General features: G+C 35.2%; 2 protein-coding genes across 2 annotated transcripts; both read left to right on the top strand.

The window, feature by feature from the left end:
* The first annotated feature begins 10,294 nt into the window (after nucleotides 1-10,294).
* Nucleotides 10,295-16,872, top strand: LOC145089769 (uncharacterized). Its single transcript, XM_079028165.1, has 14 exons — nucleotides 10,295-10,355; nucleotides 10,517-10,578; nucleotides 11,944-13,203; nucleotides 13,306-14,285; nucleotides 14,366-14,471; nucleotides 14,556-15,144; nucleotides 15,229-15,237; nucleotides 15,333-15,565; nucleotides 15,663-15,878; nucleotides 15,958-16,050; nucleotides 16,129-16,245; nucleotides 16,337-16,660; nucleotides 16,740-16,812; nucleotides 16,865-16,872. Exons 1-14 carry the CDS (start codon nucleotides 10,295-10,297, stop codon nucleotides 16,870-16,872), a joined length of 4,131 nt encoding a protein of 1,376 aa, XP_078884291.1.
* A 621-nt stretch (nucleotides 16,873-17,493) lies between these two features.
* LOC145089768 (uncharacterized) lies at nucleotides 17,494-18,668 on the top strand. The gene is made up of 6 exons (XM_079028163.1): nucleotides 17,494-17,651; nucleotides 17,732-17,923; nucleotides 18,005-18,112; nucleotides 18,185-18,254; nucleotides 18,342-18,440; nucleotides 18,576-18,668. Exons 1-6 carry the CDS (start codon nucleotides 17,494-17,496, stop codon nucleotides 18,666-18,668), a joined length of 720 nt encoding a protein of 239 aa, XP_078884289.1.
* The last annotated feature ends 351 nt before the right edge of the window (nucleotides 18,669-19,019 follow it).

Raw genomic sequence — 19,019 nt, 5'->3', positions numbered from 1 at the left:
AACAACAACTACCACGCGAGTATTGACCGTCCTCCATTCGAGATGTTGTACGGTCGGAGGTGCAGGACCCTGATATGTTGGGGTGAAGTTGGCCAGAGGGTCATGGGGAGCACCGAGGTGGTGCTCAAGACGACCGAGAAAATCCAGCAGGTTCAGAGCAGGCTCAAGACTGCGCAGAGTCGGAAGAAAAGTTATGCCGATAAGTGTCGGTCAGACCTAGAGTTCCAGGTCGGGGATACGATTCTCCTGAAAGTGTCACCTTGGTAAGGCGTCATTCGATTCAGGAAGCGGGGAAAGTTGGGCCCGAGATACATTGGACCGTTCAGGGTTGTAGCCCGGGTGGGCAAGGTGGCATATAGACTGGATCTGCCAGCCGAGCTCAGCTAGATCCACAGCACATTCCATGTCTCCCAGCCGCGGAAGTGTCTCGTGGATGATTCAACGATGGTGCTGTTAGAGGATATATAGGTTGATGACAGCCTGAATTACATTGAGCGCCCAGTCGCAATCCTCGACCGGAAGTCGAAGGATCTAAGGAACAAGAGGGTGGAGTTAGTGAAGGTGCAGTGGCAGCACCGAAAGGGGTCCGAGTGGACTTGGGAGCCGGTGGAAGAAATGATGGAGCATTACCCCGAGCTGTTTCAGGATCGAGCAGCAGACTTCGAGGACGAAGTCTAAAATAAGTGGGGAGATTTGTAGCACCTGATTTCTGGTACGTAAAATTTATCTTAGTGTCTTCATTTTTGGCCTTGGACTCGGCGAGTTGTAGGTCCGACTCGTCGAGTAGAGACGGGATCCGGAACACGTTTAAGTTGGCGACTCGGCGAGTCCATATTCTGGACTCGGCGAGTCCCCACTGTCTGGTGAAACCCTAAATTTCAAGGGTTTGCACCCTATTTAAACCCTCTTATCACTACTAGAAAAATAGTCTTTTACGACTCGCAATTAATGACACAGACTGATAGTGGACACGCATTTGTACGTGCCCTAAAAATTACTGTTAGTTTTCCAAAATTTGAAGGATAGAGGACACACATTTTTGCGGGCCCTAAAATTCGTGTCCAACAAAGAAAAATTAAAAAAACGGAGGACACTTATTTAAAAATGGGTGTCGTGTAGAGATGTCGCTTTATATTTTTAATGAAACGCGCGTTCCCTTCTTTTGCAATTGGGGGGAAAGGAAAATCCAAAAAGTTTGAAAGGCCGCCGTGTTATCCTCTACCTTATTACCCACGTTCTTTTCTATATCTCTATCTCCCACACTTTAATACCCAAAAAAACCCTAATATCATCGCCAATCCTCTTTTCTCCTACAATAAAATCGCAATATCACCAAATCTCCGATCTTCCACAAGAAAATTTCTCCGGCCGATGTCTTTACCCACTCTCTTCCCTCACACTACTTCTCTTAGTTAAATATGAAAAAACCCTTAATTGGAGAATGATGACCACTTCTACTTTTTCATGCACCAGTCGGCAGAAATTGAGGATTCTCGCGCCTAGCAGTCGATATTCATGCCTAGCAGTTGATATTCATGCCTAGCAAAGGATTCTCCTTTCTCCCACACGGTAAAATTGTTCAATTTGGGAAACTGTTACGTGGCTTATCTTTGGTTTTGCTTTCTATCACCATTTTCACTAAGTGACCACCGTCGGATAATCAGCAACCATCTCTTCACTCTTCATCACTTTCAGTTATTCTATGTATTGCCATTGTTTCACCTTTGAACATGTTCTTATCTTTTTAATTTTAACAGAGGAGGATGGCGGTGGTTCCTACACTGAGACAAGGTAACTTTTCTTGTGAAGCTATTTTTCGTTATCTTATTTTTGTTCTTTCTTTCCGGGACTTTGACTGGTTTACAACCATACATGGATTTTTTGATGGCAAGATTTTCGTTTTGTTACAGAATGTGTTCCACAAAATGCCACATTGAAGATATAGAGCTAAGCTGATTCTTCTACAGAAGTCTATTGCCCTCAATCAGGTAACTTTTTTTTGACTCACAAGCAATCTGTCTCTAATCAAATTGAAAAGTTGGATAATCATGGTGGAATCTGTATGACAATTTATGGGTTGTGATTAGTGAAATGCATGGGAAAGGTCCAAGCAGGTTGTTACCAAAATCATCATCATCTGTAGGGCATCTTTTGGTCAAAGAGCATGTGGTTTGGTCGAGTCTCTTAACAATTCTGCTGCAGAAATGGTTGCGGTTGTTGTGTCAGGAAGAATCACAAATGCACTCAGTGGGAAACCAAACAAAGTAATCAATAAAGCCATGCTGCTAAGGTCTGAAAAGTGTCCAAGGATTGCTTTTCGAACAGAATGAAATAGCTCCTTACTTTGAATACCAATGAAATCTTATTAAATCCAATGATTATGTGATTTTTAGGTTTCAGATGAGGTTAAATATTTAAGAAAGGGTGCTGATTCTTCCACAATTTCTTTTTATTCATCCACATAATTTTATGGTTAATTGACAAGTATGCCCTTCACTTAAAAAAGCATATTTTAATACTTTCAGGAAATTGGATCATATCCATTTTTATCCCATGGAGTTGGCTAAAATTCACAGTATAGACAATTTATATCACCTTTTTTTTTTTTTTTTTTTTACTTTTTTCATTCATACGGTGGAGTTTTAAGCTTCAGTCCATAAATCCATTATTAAGATGAATTGTCTCTTCAAAATTAAGTTTATTCATCATGAAAATTTTCTTGGTTACCTAGGTGTTGAATTTCTCTATTGCTCTAGTCTGTGTCTGATTTCTTCCTCGGGGTTGGCTGCATATGGGAATTTTTAGCAATAGAGATATCTGGTTTTTATTATTTCATGTCCCATTGGGCTAGGATTGACTCAATTCTTTTCGTGTGTGTATGTGTTACCACTAATTTTATACAGATGGCTTTCTTGGTATAGAATAAATTTGGAGTTCGTTGTTTGTATTCCTTGTGTGTGCAAGTGGTACAAGGCCATAAACAAATCATTAGGTTTCTCTTTCTTCAAAATCTCTTAATTTTTAATTCAGGGGCATAATTGTCAGTTAACTTTAAAATTATGTGGATAAATAAAAAACAACCGTGGAAGAATCATCAGCCTTTAAGAAATAGTCGTGTTGAGCAAACAAGTCACTACTGTAAGCTTGAAGCTTTATCTTGGCTATTCCTGCTGCCTTGTTTGCATGTGATTATGATTGCCATTTTCCAAATTCTGCTATTAACAAGTCATACATGTTGTTGCAGCATTGTTTTCACTTGATAAACAGACTTAAGTAGCAAATCTATTTAACATTTTTAAAATTAGGGCAATATTTTAATGTTGGCGTAGCATTGTTCTCACACAAAAGCCAAACTTGTAACAGGAAAATTGGATACACATACTTCACACTCTGATAGATGAAAGAGGTCCATGGTCAGCAAATCCATTCCCTAAAAAAATGTTACACATTGGAAGCACCTGTGAAATATCCAAGTCAACAAAATAAACACACATTCACATAGAGATATGCATAATGGGGTTAATTTTTAATAAATAGTTGTAGTAATGAATCTTTTTTGAGCAGGTTCATGAATTTCATAACACAAACAAAGGGAACATATGTATGTCAACAACAAGCCCAACAAGTGTGATAAAAGCATATCGCGAGCAATTTCACAAAGATTTCCTCATTTTTCTAAATTGTCGTGCAAAGGAGATGGTGAGTGGTGGTCGTATGGGTTTGACGATACTAGGGAGAAGAAGTTCTGACCCTCGTAGCAAAGAATGTTGTTACATTTGAGAGCTCTCAGCGATGGCCCTAAACGACATGGTTAGAGGTATAACTTGGCATTTATTCTTATGGCTATCATTTGATAAGCAGTTATTAGTAAACGGGAAAAATCATATTCTTAAATTAAGATTGGTTAATTTTAGTTATTAAAATCTCAACTTAATTGGCAAACTAAAATTATAAATAGACGTGAACATATAAAAACAAAATCTAACAATCACAAACCAAATTAGAAACAAACAATTTAATACTGAAATATCGAAGCAATTAAATATAGCTTTATATAAGTGTATATTCTATAGTAAGTTTAAATCATAATTCTTGAACTAAGAAATGAATATTCAAGTTTCTTTGAGAAAAAGATATAATTCTATGATATCTTTTTTTAATTATTTAAGAAAAAAAAATCTTGTTAAGAGGCCTTCCACTATTCCTACCAATGGGAGGCGTAGGTAGTAGTTAAGACAAAATTATCATTTTAATGAAAAGCTTTGTCATCCTCCTTCAACTATTCCTACCAATGGGACTATTCCTTCTCTACTCGAAACAAAATCAGGGTTTGCAGCTCATATTACACAACAAATGAAACAATTTTTTCTTAAAGGAATTCGAAGGATTACAGATGGAAGTTTTTTTGGAATCTGTAGAACTTGATGCTGAAATCGGTGAGCACAAGGCTTCCACCAGTGAGGATTTACCGGATAGACAGAACCCAAAGGCTCCAAAAGAGGAAGTGAACAGAGGGATTTCCATGAGAGGAAAGATCATTCTTCTACTACTATCTCAATTGAGTCAGAGGTGTGTCTCCTTATATGAAAAGTTGTTAAATAAATAAATAACCAGAAGAGAGATTAGTGAGAACCCAATTTATTTTCTAAACAGCAACCGACGACAACATAAAGGCATGGATATATGACAATATTGGTTCAAGAGTGGACTATGAGATTCCATTCCATTGTGTGTATATATTTTGATTCCATCAGATTTTTTCAAACATACAGTGGATTACAATTCCTTTGAATTCCAATTCCTTAATTTATTAATAATACAATGGCTCATAACTTTTACCTGCAGACTTCTCCTTTTATACGATTTAACAAGGAAGGAATTCTATTGGCCGTTTCAACCAGTGAGAATGGAATCAAAATTTAGCAAATTAAGAAGGGTTTATGTTACTAAGAACAATGGATAATCGTGCTTTTGATGACTCTAGAGTCGCATCTGCATCTGCCATTAAGGTAAAAAGATTATACTCTTTTACTTTTTTGCCCTTGGTTTTATAAATAATAACATATAGACTAAAGACTCTTATAGGGACTGACTGTAATGATGCCAACATTTGGTGCTGCTGCCTGTCCTTGAAAAATGTAAGCATCTTTCACCATTTCAGTTTTCCATATCTCAAAGGATTAAATCATTAAATGCACTTTTATGAAAAATTCTCCCATTTCATGAAACAAACATGTTTTTAGATGAAGTATGCAACCACACTTTATTCTAGAATTAAAATATCCAACATGATAAACAAGACCATTACTATAATTTTTTTGCTTAGTATTTAGGTTTTTATTTAGTTATTTCCAACAAAAATGTTTCCATGATGAATCTTTTGGTAGAGACAATGTATAAGAATTACTTCATTAAGCTAATTATGATGCGGTCCTTTGTTTATTTGTTTTCAGAGATCAAGTATTGCTATCAACCAATTAAAAATTCGTTCACCAATGGCGTAATTAAGGTATCAATATCATCACTCTTACTTATTTGTCTATATTATTTTCATGAAAATGTTTATGTTGCGTATTATATATTCATATGTCTAGTTGTGCTTTCTATATAGCAAATGTTAACCTTGGTCTTTGCGTTTTTTGTTCATAGATTACAAACACCAATTACTTTCAAACAACAGAAGATCTAGAGTTTAATTGGGTGATTCAAGGTGATGGATATAAACTTGATTCTGGAACTCTCAGTCTACCAACATTAGAGTTTAATTGGGTGATTGAAGGTGATTTTGGTTCTTGAAACGAGACTCAAGATATCATATTTTGGCATGGCTAGAAGCTTTGGAGGAAACGAGACTCAAGCAAAAGTAAACACACAGAGAGTTGTTGGCACATAGTAAGCTAGATGCACTACAAGAAAAAAGGCCTTTTACGACGCGCAAAATACGACGCTCATTGATCTATGTTACGCAAGAGAGAGTGACATTAAAAAAATGTCATCTCTTCAAAAAATTTAAGTATATATGTCGCGTTTTATTGAGTGCCCTTAGAGTTAGTGTCTAATGTAAAAAACTTAAAAACACGGAGGGCACTTAATGTAAAATGTGCGCCGTCTCAAAATGTCGCAATATAATTTTAGTGAAAGGCGCGCATCTGTTCAAAAAAATCGAGGTTACTAACAAAATATCTAACACTCACTATTCATCAGTCACTTCACTCTCTACTACGATTCTATCGACGGTGAGACCTCGACTCGCCTTCCCTTGCAGACAACGTCTCCTCCTCCGATCGTTAGGTTACTTCTCTGGCTGATTTCGCCTCGCCGACGACCGTGGGTTCAACTGACATCATTGGAGACTGCTAAAATTTACGTGCCCTAGGTCCGATTAAGGTGTTCCTGTTGAACCGATCATCGACCCAAGTGAGCTTCCCGGTTGGCCATATAACGTTGTAACAGAAGAGAAAGAGCAGAAGAAAGTCGAGACAAGGGGAAGAAGCGCCTGGTAGCCATGAATCTAATGCTAAGTTGAACACATTCAAGGGTTTCTCACCTACTGAAGCTTCTCAAGTCGAACACAAGGTAAAATCTCAAGCTTCTCAAGTTATATGTAATATTTTTATCCCCTTCTTTCATCTTGCGAACATTTTCTCTACTTTTTATCCCAAACTTTCACCTTGTTCTCAAGGTGAAGAAAGGATTGACTAACCGTGTATACATAATGACAGTTGCCTAAGAAAAGAGTCGAAAAATCCCTCAAAATACTCTTAATCAAACCCCCCTGTGAGATGTTTCTCTTCAGGTTCTTCGAACCCTGGTCTGGTAGAACATAATTTTTTATGTTTTCTGATTGTACTTATGAAATTATGAAATCATGTTGTATCTTTCATTTCGATTGGGGGTATGTATGGACGATTTGTAATAGGGATTGAGATTATGAAATCATGGTTGAAGCATTCATTAAACCCTAAATGTAGATGTCTGAGTCTAGATTTATTTTTTAACTGTTGAGAAATTCTGCAAGGACACTTGATCTTCTTAAGAACATAGAAAAAAGTTCTAAGTTGTTTCACTTAATTAGTCAAAAAGCATCTTATTCTGGAACCAAAAGACTAGTTAGAGCATATTAAACATTGAAAGTGTATGTATTTATGAAATCAGCCATTGATTCATTTTGCATTTTGATCATCACACAACCTCTTTGATAGAAACCAAAATCCAATAACAGATAAATGAAACTCAAATATGAGATATATAGATCTAGGAAGATATTTGATTACTAAATGGAAATAAGAACAAATCAGAAAGGAAATCCAAATGATTATCCTCCTGCCCTAATCAGAAAAGTTCTCTCAAGAGAAACTTCCTGCCCAAGCTAAAGTCGATACTCAAAGTTACAAAATACTAAATGATTCAATACTCTTAAGAATTAAAAATCTATAAAAAGCTTGCCTGTTTGTTTAAAGCATCCAAAGTTTCTTCATTGAGGTCATTACCAGCAGTGATTCCAGTCTTTCCAAACCTCGGAACTCCAAATTCCATTCAATTGTTTCAAAGAACTTTCTTTTGTCACATGAAAGATAAGCAAGATCACCAAAATCCAACCGAATTCCCCTTGCTTTATACCTATACAAATAAATACATCAATTAACATATTAATTATTATCATTAAAGTTTAAACCTTGTGTATCATAAAATAGAAAAAGACAATGATACCCTAGATCATTTAGTGCTAGAAGAACAACACAGAAGTTAGGAACACCACTCTTCATCACTGTGTGTGAAGGTTGGATCTTCCAAAAAAAAATCACGTATTAAAAACCCACCCAACAATCTTTCTCCGAACTGGGTATCAACTATCAGGTTAAAGCTGCTACTCTCCACCAATACCAGCAACCATTGCAATCATCAAGGTGCGTTCATTGGAGAGTGCAACCCAATTGTTTTATCCCTCCGATGCCTTTCAGATATAATATTTGCTAATTTGCTGTCATCATCTGAGCTTCCCAGTCTTCCACGAACACCCTTTCGAATCAAAAGATGTAAAATACCCCGATTACCCTTTCTATCTCTCTTTATCTGTGGGTGTGTTTGCAAAAATAGAAATAAACCTCTTTGATTTCGAATTTCATTATCTCACCTCTTCATCACTTCTATAACCGTCCCTCTCCCTCTAAATGAGAAATCTTTGTTGATTAGATCTGAAAAGCGGAGGAAGAGAAAAGACATCATGAACCTCGGAAAAAATTGACCAGGTAATACTTGTCTTATGTTTTACTTCATATATGTTCTTCTGTTACGCCTATTCCACTCCGATCCCAACTTAATTTTCCAACATAGTTAAGGTTTCACATAGTTGCTCTCGACTTGTGTTTTTGTTGGAAATATTTTAATTAAACTACTACGTTTGTTAACATCTTTGATTTTTTTTGGAAGATCCAACCTTCACACACAATGAAAAAAAATTATCTGATAAGTGTTTGTTGACATGCAACCTACGTGGCATGTACTTGGCAAATTATTAAAAGGTTAAGGTCATATAATAACTCACGTATTTGTACTTTCTTACATATATTTTTTAGTTAAAATACTTCAGGCCTCAAGTATTTTATGCAAAAAAAATAATCCCTGTCAATTTTCATCACATACAAAAAATTTCAGGAGTGAAAATGTAACACCCAATGCACAAAGACCAAATTACCCTTTGCCTAATGCCTACCTTTTCTTATGACTACCTTCAGCAGTTTGTTTTGTTTCAATAACAGTGCTACGTAGGGATGTTTCTGCATAAGAGCAAAACAGAAAGCACACAATATTACAATTCGGTCCCTCCACTTTTCCCTTGTTTTCAAAGAAGGTACATTCTTTATCACATTCTCTATCAATACCACCATCTTGAAGTAGAGGCTTGTAAATAATGATATACTCATCAGACTTATCATATTCAATTTTCAAATAGGTGCATAATTTGCAAAAAAAGACAAACACAAAACTGCTAGCTAAAGAAAATTCTGATTTTATTGCAACAAATCTTCTGGCTACAAACAAACAAAACATTCATCTCATCTTGTTAAAAATAAAGTCGATTCTTTGCCTTAATACAAAGCCAATTAATAATTGTTCATGTTTGTATATCAATAACAACTCTTTATTAGTTGATTGTACTAAGATATAACACCAATAAACATCAACCACTAGACAATTCAATTCAACAGTGGAACAGGGAACCAAAATAACATTGTGATCCGGAGGTTTAGGAGGTATTAATTCCCTTAAAGCATACAAACCTCTGTATGAAGAATGAACTAACTCTATTTGTTTTTCCAATTGGACTCCGAAGCTGTACAAGGCTTCATTTGTTAAGCCTCCTATTAGCCCCTTAGATGGATCATTGACTCCTTGCGTGGAGATATCTGAAGTTGATTTAACTTCACTGACAAACACCCATGTACCAATCTCAGTAGAGAAGAGTAGTTTAATCTTACACCTAGGCTTATCAAGGTAGACCGAGTTATAAATAGATGGCAAGGAGATTACAGGTACAATCAATCCTCCTGAATTGGAGTATTTTGCTTGCATGTGGGTCGATGAAAACAGAAAGCACACAATATTACAATTCGGTCCCTCCACTTTTCCCTTGTTTTCAAAGAAGATCCATTCTTTTGGCTAATGGCTACTTCCAAACATACATACATACATAATACATAGCCCCACACATGTTCAATTCTTTTGGTCTCTCACACCTTTCTAAAACCAAAATATATACACCAACTTATCTTACTATCTTGTTTTATGAATATTAGTATTAAACCACTTTACAATGTTTATTTACAGCCAAGGGTCAGATTCAAAAACTACATTAAAACATGGGTTCTTAAATAATTATAATTTGTATAAACATGAGCATGCCTAATAAGGCAAGCCTATCTTCAACTTCTTTTCTGTACACCTGTATCAAACCACTGCCATCTGTAACTTGAAGCTTCCCATTTAACATTGTCTTGTATTCATCATCTGTAACTTGAAGCTTCTCATTAAACATTGAAAGTGTATGTATTTATGCTTCTAACTATTTTTGCTTGTAGGACTATTGGCAAGAGGATTAAAAGTGCATTGATCTGGGTGGTAACTACAGCTGTATGTGGCTTGGTGTTGTGCATATTATACGGTTAGTATCTCCAATTATTAATTTATTCTTACAAGAAACATTTTCACTTATGATCAAATGCAATTAGGAGTAGAACCTACTTTTAGTCATTTAGAAGGTTGATGTCCCTGGTTTCCCATGCAAGTAGGTATGATGGGCACTGCCAAAAAAATTAGCTTACATGGCAAAAATTACTATTCTAGCTTTGCATTTTGTATACTTATAATAGGATTGATGAATGAGATGTTTCTAGGCTTTGACATAATCTGACTGTGGTTTGTACACTAAATGTTGTTCGTTAATTTTTTTCATAATTGTGCATTGCAATATGCATGTAGTTACAATGAGTTACAATTTTTTTGTTACTTGCTGCAGGCTCAAAGGGTGATAAAGCAACAGTTTCTGCTATAAATTACACTGATATTCCACATACTCAGGTAAGAAAAGGTATTTATTTTTAATCTATCTATTTTTTAGGGTACATAAGTTTTTTATTTTTCATTTTCTAATATAGATTCTATTATATTATTTTGATTAAAATTTCACTTTTGTGAATATTCGTTTAAAATATCCAAGCCTTTTTAACTTAACATTAAAAACAATCAAAAGCCTAACATATATTGTACATACTCTACAATAAATACATATAACATATAGCTCAACAGAATGAGATTAAAAAGAATGTCATCCAAAAAGCTTCTTGCTACTCTACAAGCAATACATATAACACCTGCACCTCTTCTTTTCTAACAGATCCATCACGTTCACCCTGTAACAGGATTCATACAAATCAATTCAATCATATTATAACAAAAACAATAATTAATCTATAACTAAACTTATTACAGATTCTAAAAACAACCTTGAGAAACAGAGAGTTTACCTGTGATGAAAATTTTATAACAAAAACAATAATTACTCACCCTTTCACAGGATTCATACAAATCAATTCAATCATCTTTAAATAATAATAAAATGATAATTAATCGACTTGTGATGAAAATTTTACTAACCTCAATCTGCCACATTAAATCAGGAATGGAAACAAGTAGAAACATCAACTCATTAACCAACAAAGACAGAAGAGAAAGAAAGAAAGAAAAAAACAACAAAGAACAGCCATACCTATAGATCTTAGGTACTCACCCTTTAACAGGATTCATACAAATCAATTCAATCATATTATAACAAAAACAATAATTAATCTATAACTAAAGTTATTACAGATTCTAAAAACAACCTTGAGAAACAGAGAGTTTACCTGTGATGAAAATTTTATAACAAAAACAATAATTACTCACCCTTTCACAGGATTCATACAAATCAATTCAATCATCTTTAAATAATAATAAAATGATAATTAATCGACTTGTGATGAAAATTTTACTAACCTCAATCTGCCACATTAAATCAGGAATGGAAACACCACTATAAATTAACCAACAAACATAAATATTTATACATTTGTAGAAACATCAACTCATTAACCAACAAAGACAGAAGAGAAAGAAAGAAAGAAAAAACAACAAAGAACAGCCATACCTATAGGAAGTTCTTATGCAGTATTAATCACAATTAACATCAAACATAAATATTTATACATTTTTAGAATGTAACTGTCAACTGACAGTTAATACCTAATTTTAAACAGATTGACCACCCAAGGGTAAAAAGGTCAAACCCATAATCCAAAGTTAGATGTTATTCCATGCCCTTGTGTAAATTGCATCAATTTGTGTCACCACTCAATTGACAATGTCCGTTATCATTTGTTTGCCCACGGCTTCGATGAGAATTATAAGATTTGGTCTTTCCATGGAGAAAAACAACCCAATAGTGATTCTAGATGCCCTAACAATTCCATTCCTCCTGATGCTATTTATACAAAGGATATGCTTCATGATGCCTTCAAATACGTAGACGATGAACCTGATTCGTTGAAATCACTTCTTGAAGAGTGTGATAAGCCACTTTATGTAGGGTCAAAGTATAATGCACTTAGTGGATTATTGAAATTCCAACATTTGAAGGGTCAATTTGGATGGTCTGATGCTAGTTTTGATGCTTTGTTGTCTGTCCTAAAAGATATCTTACCATCAAACAATACCATCCCTAGCTCGATATATGAGTCCAAGAAGTTGCTAAAAGGAGTAGGTCTACAATATGAGAAGATTCATGCATGTGAAAATGATTGTGTTCTATTCTGGAAAGAACATAAAGATGCTTCTCATTGTCCAACTTGTGGCACTTCTCGTTGGAAGAAGAATTCCAAAAACGTACCTTCAAAAGTTTTGTGGTATTTTCCTATCATCCCTAGATTTAGAAGAATGTTTTCAATACCACAAATTGCTCATGACTTAACTTGGCATGCACAAGGTCGGGTCAATAGTGGGAAGCTTACTCATCCTCGCGATACCCCTTCTTGGAAGCTTGTTGATAACACGTGGAAAGAATTCGGACAGGAAAAACGAAATCTTAGATTAGCCTTGTCTGCTGATGGTATCAATCCACACAGGTCATTAAGTTTCAAGCATAGTTGTTGGCCAGTTATCCTAATAACATATAATCTACCCCCTTATTTGTGTATGTCAAGAAAATTCATGATGTTGACTCTGTTGATATCCGGGCCAAACCAACCTGGTAACAATATTGATGTCTACTTGGCACCATTGATAGAAGATCTAAAGCTCTTGTGGGAAACTGGCGTTGAGACTTTTGATTCTCATAAGAAAGAATACTTCAATTTAAGAGCAATATTACTTTGGACTATAAGTGATTTTCCCGCGTATGGTAATCTTTCGGGGTGTTTTACCAGAGGTTATTATGCTTGTCCAATATGTTCAAAGAATACTTGTTCACAATGGTTGCCAAAGTCCAAAAAAGTATGCTTCCTTGGGCATAGAAGATTCCTACCACTTGAGCATCCTTTTCGCAAAAGAAAAAAACATTTCAACAATCAACAGGAGCACGATTTTATGCCACAACCATCATCAGGTGAAGAGATTTATGACTATCTGGCGGGATTTGAGACTACATGGGGTAAGAAGATAAAGCCAAAGAAGGTAGTATCAAAGAAGGTAGGATCAAAGAAGATAAAGTTAAAGAAGATAAAGTCAAGGAAGGGAGCGTCAAAGAAGGAAACGCCAAAGAAGGAGAAGACAAAGAAGAAAAAAGAAAGTATCGACGAGAGATCTAAATTTTGGCATAAAAAGTCGATTTTTTTTGAACTTGAATATTGGAAGAAGTTGCATGTTCGCCATCAGTTAGATCTCATGCACATAGAAAAAAATGTGACCGAGAGTGTTTATGGGACAGCGTTGAATTTGCCTCACAAGACGAAGGATGGATTAAAAGCACGACAAGATCTTGAAGCGTTGGGCATCAAGACTGAATTACGACCTGAACCAAAAGGGGATCGACATTGGCTTCCGCCTGCCAAGTACACATTGAATTCCGCAGAGAAACATCTATTTTATGAAACCCTGTCTAACATAAAAGTTCCTTATGGGTATTGCTCTAATTTCAAGAATCTCGTGTCGGATGATGTTTCAAAGATGAATGGTTTGAAGTCTAATGATTGCCATGTACTAATGCAACAACTTCTTCCATTTGCAATCAAAGGGGTGTTAGATGTGAAGGTGCGGAGAACAATCCTAAGCCTGTGTCATTTTTTCAATGAGTTGTGTAGTAAAGTTGTTGATGTTAGTAAGCTAGGCAAGTTGCAAAGTGACATCGTATTAACATTATGTTTGTTAGAGAAGTACTTTCCTCCTTCATTTTTCGATGTCATGACTCACTTGATGGTGCATTTAGTTAGAGAGGTGAGGTTGTGTGGCCCGGTTCATTTTAGGTGGATGTATCCATTTGAGAGATACATGAAAACACTTAAAGGGTATGTAAGAAATCATCATCGACCCGAGGGTTGCATTGCAGAGTGTTATGTGGCAGAGGAGGCCTTAGAATTTTGTTCAGACTACTTAAAAAACAAGAAATCAATTGGCAATCCTCATGAGCGTGTTGATGAAAGAATCCGCAGTGGCAAGCCTTTATCAAAGGCTACAATTGATGCTGTAGATGCTCAGTTACTTGATCAAGCTCATATTTATGTATTACGAAACACTGCTGTTGTGGAGCCGTATATAGAGTAAGAATTACATGAAACTGTATACTCTTATACCATTATCTATCATATAAAACATTCTTTTAACTTGTAATACACTTCAGGCAACATATGTTGGAATTGAAGGATCTGAACCCCCGTCATGCTCGCAAGAGTACATGGTTTCAGAGCCAACATAGTCGGACATTTATTAGTTGGTTTAAGAAAGAGGTTTGTTTTTAAAATAAGATAGTTAGAATTACAATATTTTTAATTATTTTTTTGAATTACATTAATTATATATTTTTCTGTTAGGTTGGAAAACGTTTGGCTAACGGGGAAGATATTTGTGATGATGTTCGTTGGTTGGCCAAAGGGCCTAATTTTGCTGTTACTAAATATAGCGGTTTTGCCATAAATGAATATCATTTTCTTACAACATCTCGAGATGAGTCTAGAACAACTCAATGCAGTGGAGTGTCTTTAGTTGCACATACCATGCAAATTGCTAGTGCAAAAGACTCCAATCCTGTGTATGGTGCTGTAACTTACTTCGGCCGTATAAAGGAGATATGGGATCTTAATTATCACATGTTTAGTATTCCTGTATTCATGTGTGATTGGCTTGATAGTCGTGGAGTAAAAAAGGATGATTTAGGATTCACGGTAGTTAACTTTGATAGGCTTGGTCAAAAGTCTGAACCCTTCGTATTAGCTAGTCAAGTCAAACAGGTTTTTTATGTTCAAGATCAACAAGATGAGAATTTGCATGTTGTTGGATTCACACCTCATAGGATGTACAAGTTTGGATCAAATGGTGAAACTGATGATATGTTGGAATTTGATGTTACTTTTGATTTAACACAAGACTCCGCTTTATTAGACCTTGATGATGATTTTTTATGTACGCGTCCGGATGGCGAGGGCATATTAGTTTAAATATTTTTTGTTGCAGAATAATAAAGTTTTTGGTATGTTTTTATTTCAGATTTTGAATGTGATTAATCAATGTCCAACTGCAACAAATAACAACGTACTTAATTTAATTTGAATCTTGTTGAAACAGGTTGTGTTTTTGTGACATGGAATCAGATTCAGCTTCTGATCACGAGGACTCCAAACAAAGAGGTCCGACAACAAAGACAAAAGCTAATAAAGTGAAGCTTGTAATAACTTACAATAAAAAAGGTGTCCCGGTTGGAAAGGAAGCCACAAAACTGTCTACTTTTGAGGGTTTGGTTGCAAGAACAATGGTTCCCATAACATATGACTCGTGGCTGGAAGTTGGTGAGGAAGTAAGGGAAGGATTATGGCAATATGTTTTGGTAAGTCTCTGTTTTCTTCCTGTTATTACCTTTGTTCAGATCTGTTTTTGTCCCTGTTCAGATTTGTTTTTGAACCAACCTTTTTTTTATGTTTCAGGAAAAGTTTGTAGTTGACCCAAAGAGCCGGAAGCAAATTCTCCAATCGATCGGGAAGAAGTGGAGAAACTTCAAGCATTATCTATATGACAAGTTCATTAAGAACCGAAGTAAAGATCCCAAGGCAAATCTATTCAAACCTCCGAAAGATTATCCGTTTATAAAGAAAGAAGATTGGAAAGTTTTTGTATCCCATAGAGTTACAAAGAAGTGGGAGGTTTGTTAAACTTTTCTTATATGCATTTTTAGTTACAATTTTAATGTTTGTATTTATAATTTTAATGTTTCTAATGCAGGAGAAAAGTATGAAAACTAAAAATACTCGTGCACATCATAAATACAATCATCGTTTGAGCAGAAAAGGATATGCTGGACTCATTAATGACATTGTATGATTCCCACTGAATATTGATTATTTTATTTGTATATATTTATGTTAATTGATTTTGTTATTCTTGATAATTTAGATGCAAGAAACCGGCAAGACGGAAGAGGAGATTGATAGGACAGTGCTGTGGAAAAAAGCAAGAGAGTTGAAGACAGGAGGATACGATGCAGATGTGAAGACGATTGTTGATAAAATTGTAAGTTTCATTAATTCCCAAATATATAAAAAAACATAACATTTGTCCCATTTTATTTTTCTAACATTTGTCCCATTTTATTTTTTTACAGGATGAGCTTCAGAAATCGGGAAGCTTTGGAGAGGTTACATGTGGAACACATGATGTGCTTACAGAGGCGTTGGGTACTCAGGAACAACGTGGGCGTGTACGAGGGATGGGTAGATTTATAACGCCACAGCAATACTTTTATTTACCCAAGAATGTTAAGTATTACTTGGAGATTGAGAACGAGAGGGTGGATAAACGAATAAACAAACTTGAAGATGACTTGGAGAAACTAAAAAGAGGTGTACTTAATGTTTCTGAAGCTGCAAGTTGCCAAATAGGGGGCGTCATTGAAGATTTTGAAAAACAACCACAGAATGAATCACTTGTAAGTCCTTGAAGACAATTATGAAAAATATATTTAAATAATTTTCTTTTTCTACAAACTAACATACTATATTTTGCAGGATAATTCATGTCTTCTTGCGGTTGAATTTGCTGCAAATGTGGTTGCTAAAGGAACCATAATGAAAGCATCGGGTATTTTGAAATATATTTGCATTATTATTATTTATATATTTTCATTTTTTAGAAGATTGAATCTTAATTATTTTTTATGTTTATGTAACAGATGAAAACATTGAAGTTATGATTGAAACAATTTTGCAAGGAGAAGCTTTAGTACCCTTTCCACTTGAAGAGGAGTTCATTGTGAAGGTCAAAGATGCACTGGGACACATACTAAGCTGGCCAAGACACTTAGTTATTCGATGCTCTGACCTGGTAATACTATTTGAACATATTTCCCTTGGTTATCTTAATTTTTCTGATATTTGAGTGAGTTCTTAATTTTTTTGGTAATACTATTTGTATTTTTGATTGCATTTGTAGGGAAAAGTGGTGGCGAAATCTGTGAAAAAGCATGCAACACCAGTGAAGAAAGCTGCAACACCAGTGAATGAAGATGTAACACCAGTGAAGGAAGATGCAACACCTCCAAAAGAAGAAATAGGAAGTAATAAGAAAGAAAAACAACCATGTGATATGGAAGGAGGGAATGATGTGGAAGAAGGGAATGATGTGGAAGAAGTATTGATTGGGATAGAAAAGAAGATTAAAAAGGAGAAACAAAATGTGACCGTTCAAAGAAGGTGGACCAGAGCACAGATGAAGACAAGGATAAGGATTGAGAACAGTAGTATTTTGAAAATGACTGCAATGATGGCTGATGGACAAGTTACAAAGGTTGATTCTATAAGAGTGCAGAGTGAGAATGATCTTTTTGGGTACGATAGTTACACGTACTTAACTTGGGATGATTTTGAAGCAGTTCTTACAATGGATGAGCTGACTGGTGCTGTTATTGTGTCTTATATGATGTAAGTGCAAGAAATTTAATTTAAATAACAATGTGTCTTAAAAAAAATGTTTAATGAATTTAGTGTTTGTATGATAACAGGAGGTTGTTTAACAAATTGAAGTATGGCTCCCCAGAAAGAGACCATGGAATTTGCTTTGTGAACCCGGCAGTAATCTCACCAAGTACGCGTAAAGGGAAATCTAAGAATATTGACGATGCAAGCAGAGGTTTAGCAGATCGATTGTCTAAAAGAAAGGGCAATGACATCATCTTTATGCCCTACAATCCTGGGTATTGTTATTTGACATTTTATTTTTAAAATGACTGCAATTATGTTATTTGACATTTTATTTTTTTTTGTGGTTTTTGTAGAAGACATTGGGTATTGGGTGTACTAGACATGAAATCGGATACTTGCTATTATCTTGATTCCTTGAGCTCTGGCAATTTCAATATGCAGTTGAAGCAAATTGTTGATTCGTAAGTAATATAAATTATCAAAACACTTGATGTGAGTACAATAAACACATATTTGTTAATGTTTTTTTATAGGGCAATGGTTTTGTACACTACACAAAGTGGATCCAACAAAAGGGTTAAACTAAATTGGGTTAATGTTACGGTCAACACTTAATTCCTTATTGAAATTGTAGTTTTAACTTTATTTTTTGGATCAATTGAAATGATCATTTTATATGTAACTTTGTAGTGTCCAGTTCAGCCCGGATCTACCGAATGTGGCTACTACATGCTAAGGTTCATGAAGGAGATAGTGGAAGAAGGAATTGAAGTGTTGGTCAAAGACAATGTAAGGATATAGCATTCTACTTTCATTACTATAATTTATGGCATCCTTACTGTTAAAATATAGCAACTTACTGTTACAGAATATTTTAATATGCTATTTTTTATTAATAAAAACAATATGCAAATGTTTTCACAGATCGGGGATGGCAAAGCTGAGTACACAACTGCTGATATCGATGAGATACGTGAAGAATGGTCAACATTTGTTACAGGCTTCATTTATCGATGATATGTATGGTCTTTTGACAATGTATCCGCAAAACAATGTTATGGTTAACCACTAATGCTAGGTATGGTCTTTTGACATGTGTAATGCTAGGTAGTCTTTTGAGACACATGTACAATTTTTTGCTAACTTTTAGTAATGTTACTTAAGGTAACATGTAGTTACAACTTAGGTAATTCAACATATATGTAAAGTTTTGGTATATTTGACGTTTAGATGAAAATGAATGTTTTGGTATATTTGTCATTTATTATGTGTATTCACGTTGTAAATGTGTGTTGTAAATGCACGTCGTAAAAACGTCGTAAAGGCGCGTAGTAAAAACGAGAGACGTAAGGTTACGACATGCGAATG

This window comes from Lactuca serriola, chromosome 2 (assembly GCF_051521515.1).
Source record: "Lactuca serriola cultivar US96UC23 chromosome 2, Lser_US96UC23_V15, whole genome shotgun sequence".
NCBI lineage: Eukaryota > Viridiplantae > Streptophyta > Magnoliopsida > Asterales > Asteraceae > Lactuca > Lactuca serriola.
This window is presented reverse-complemented; position numbering and strand designations above follow the sequence as displayed.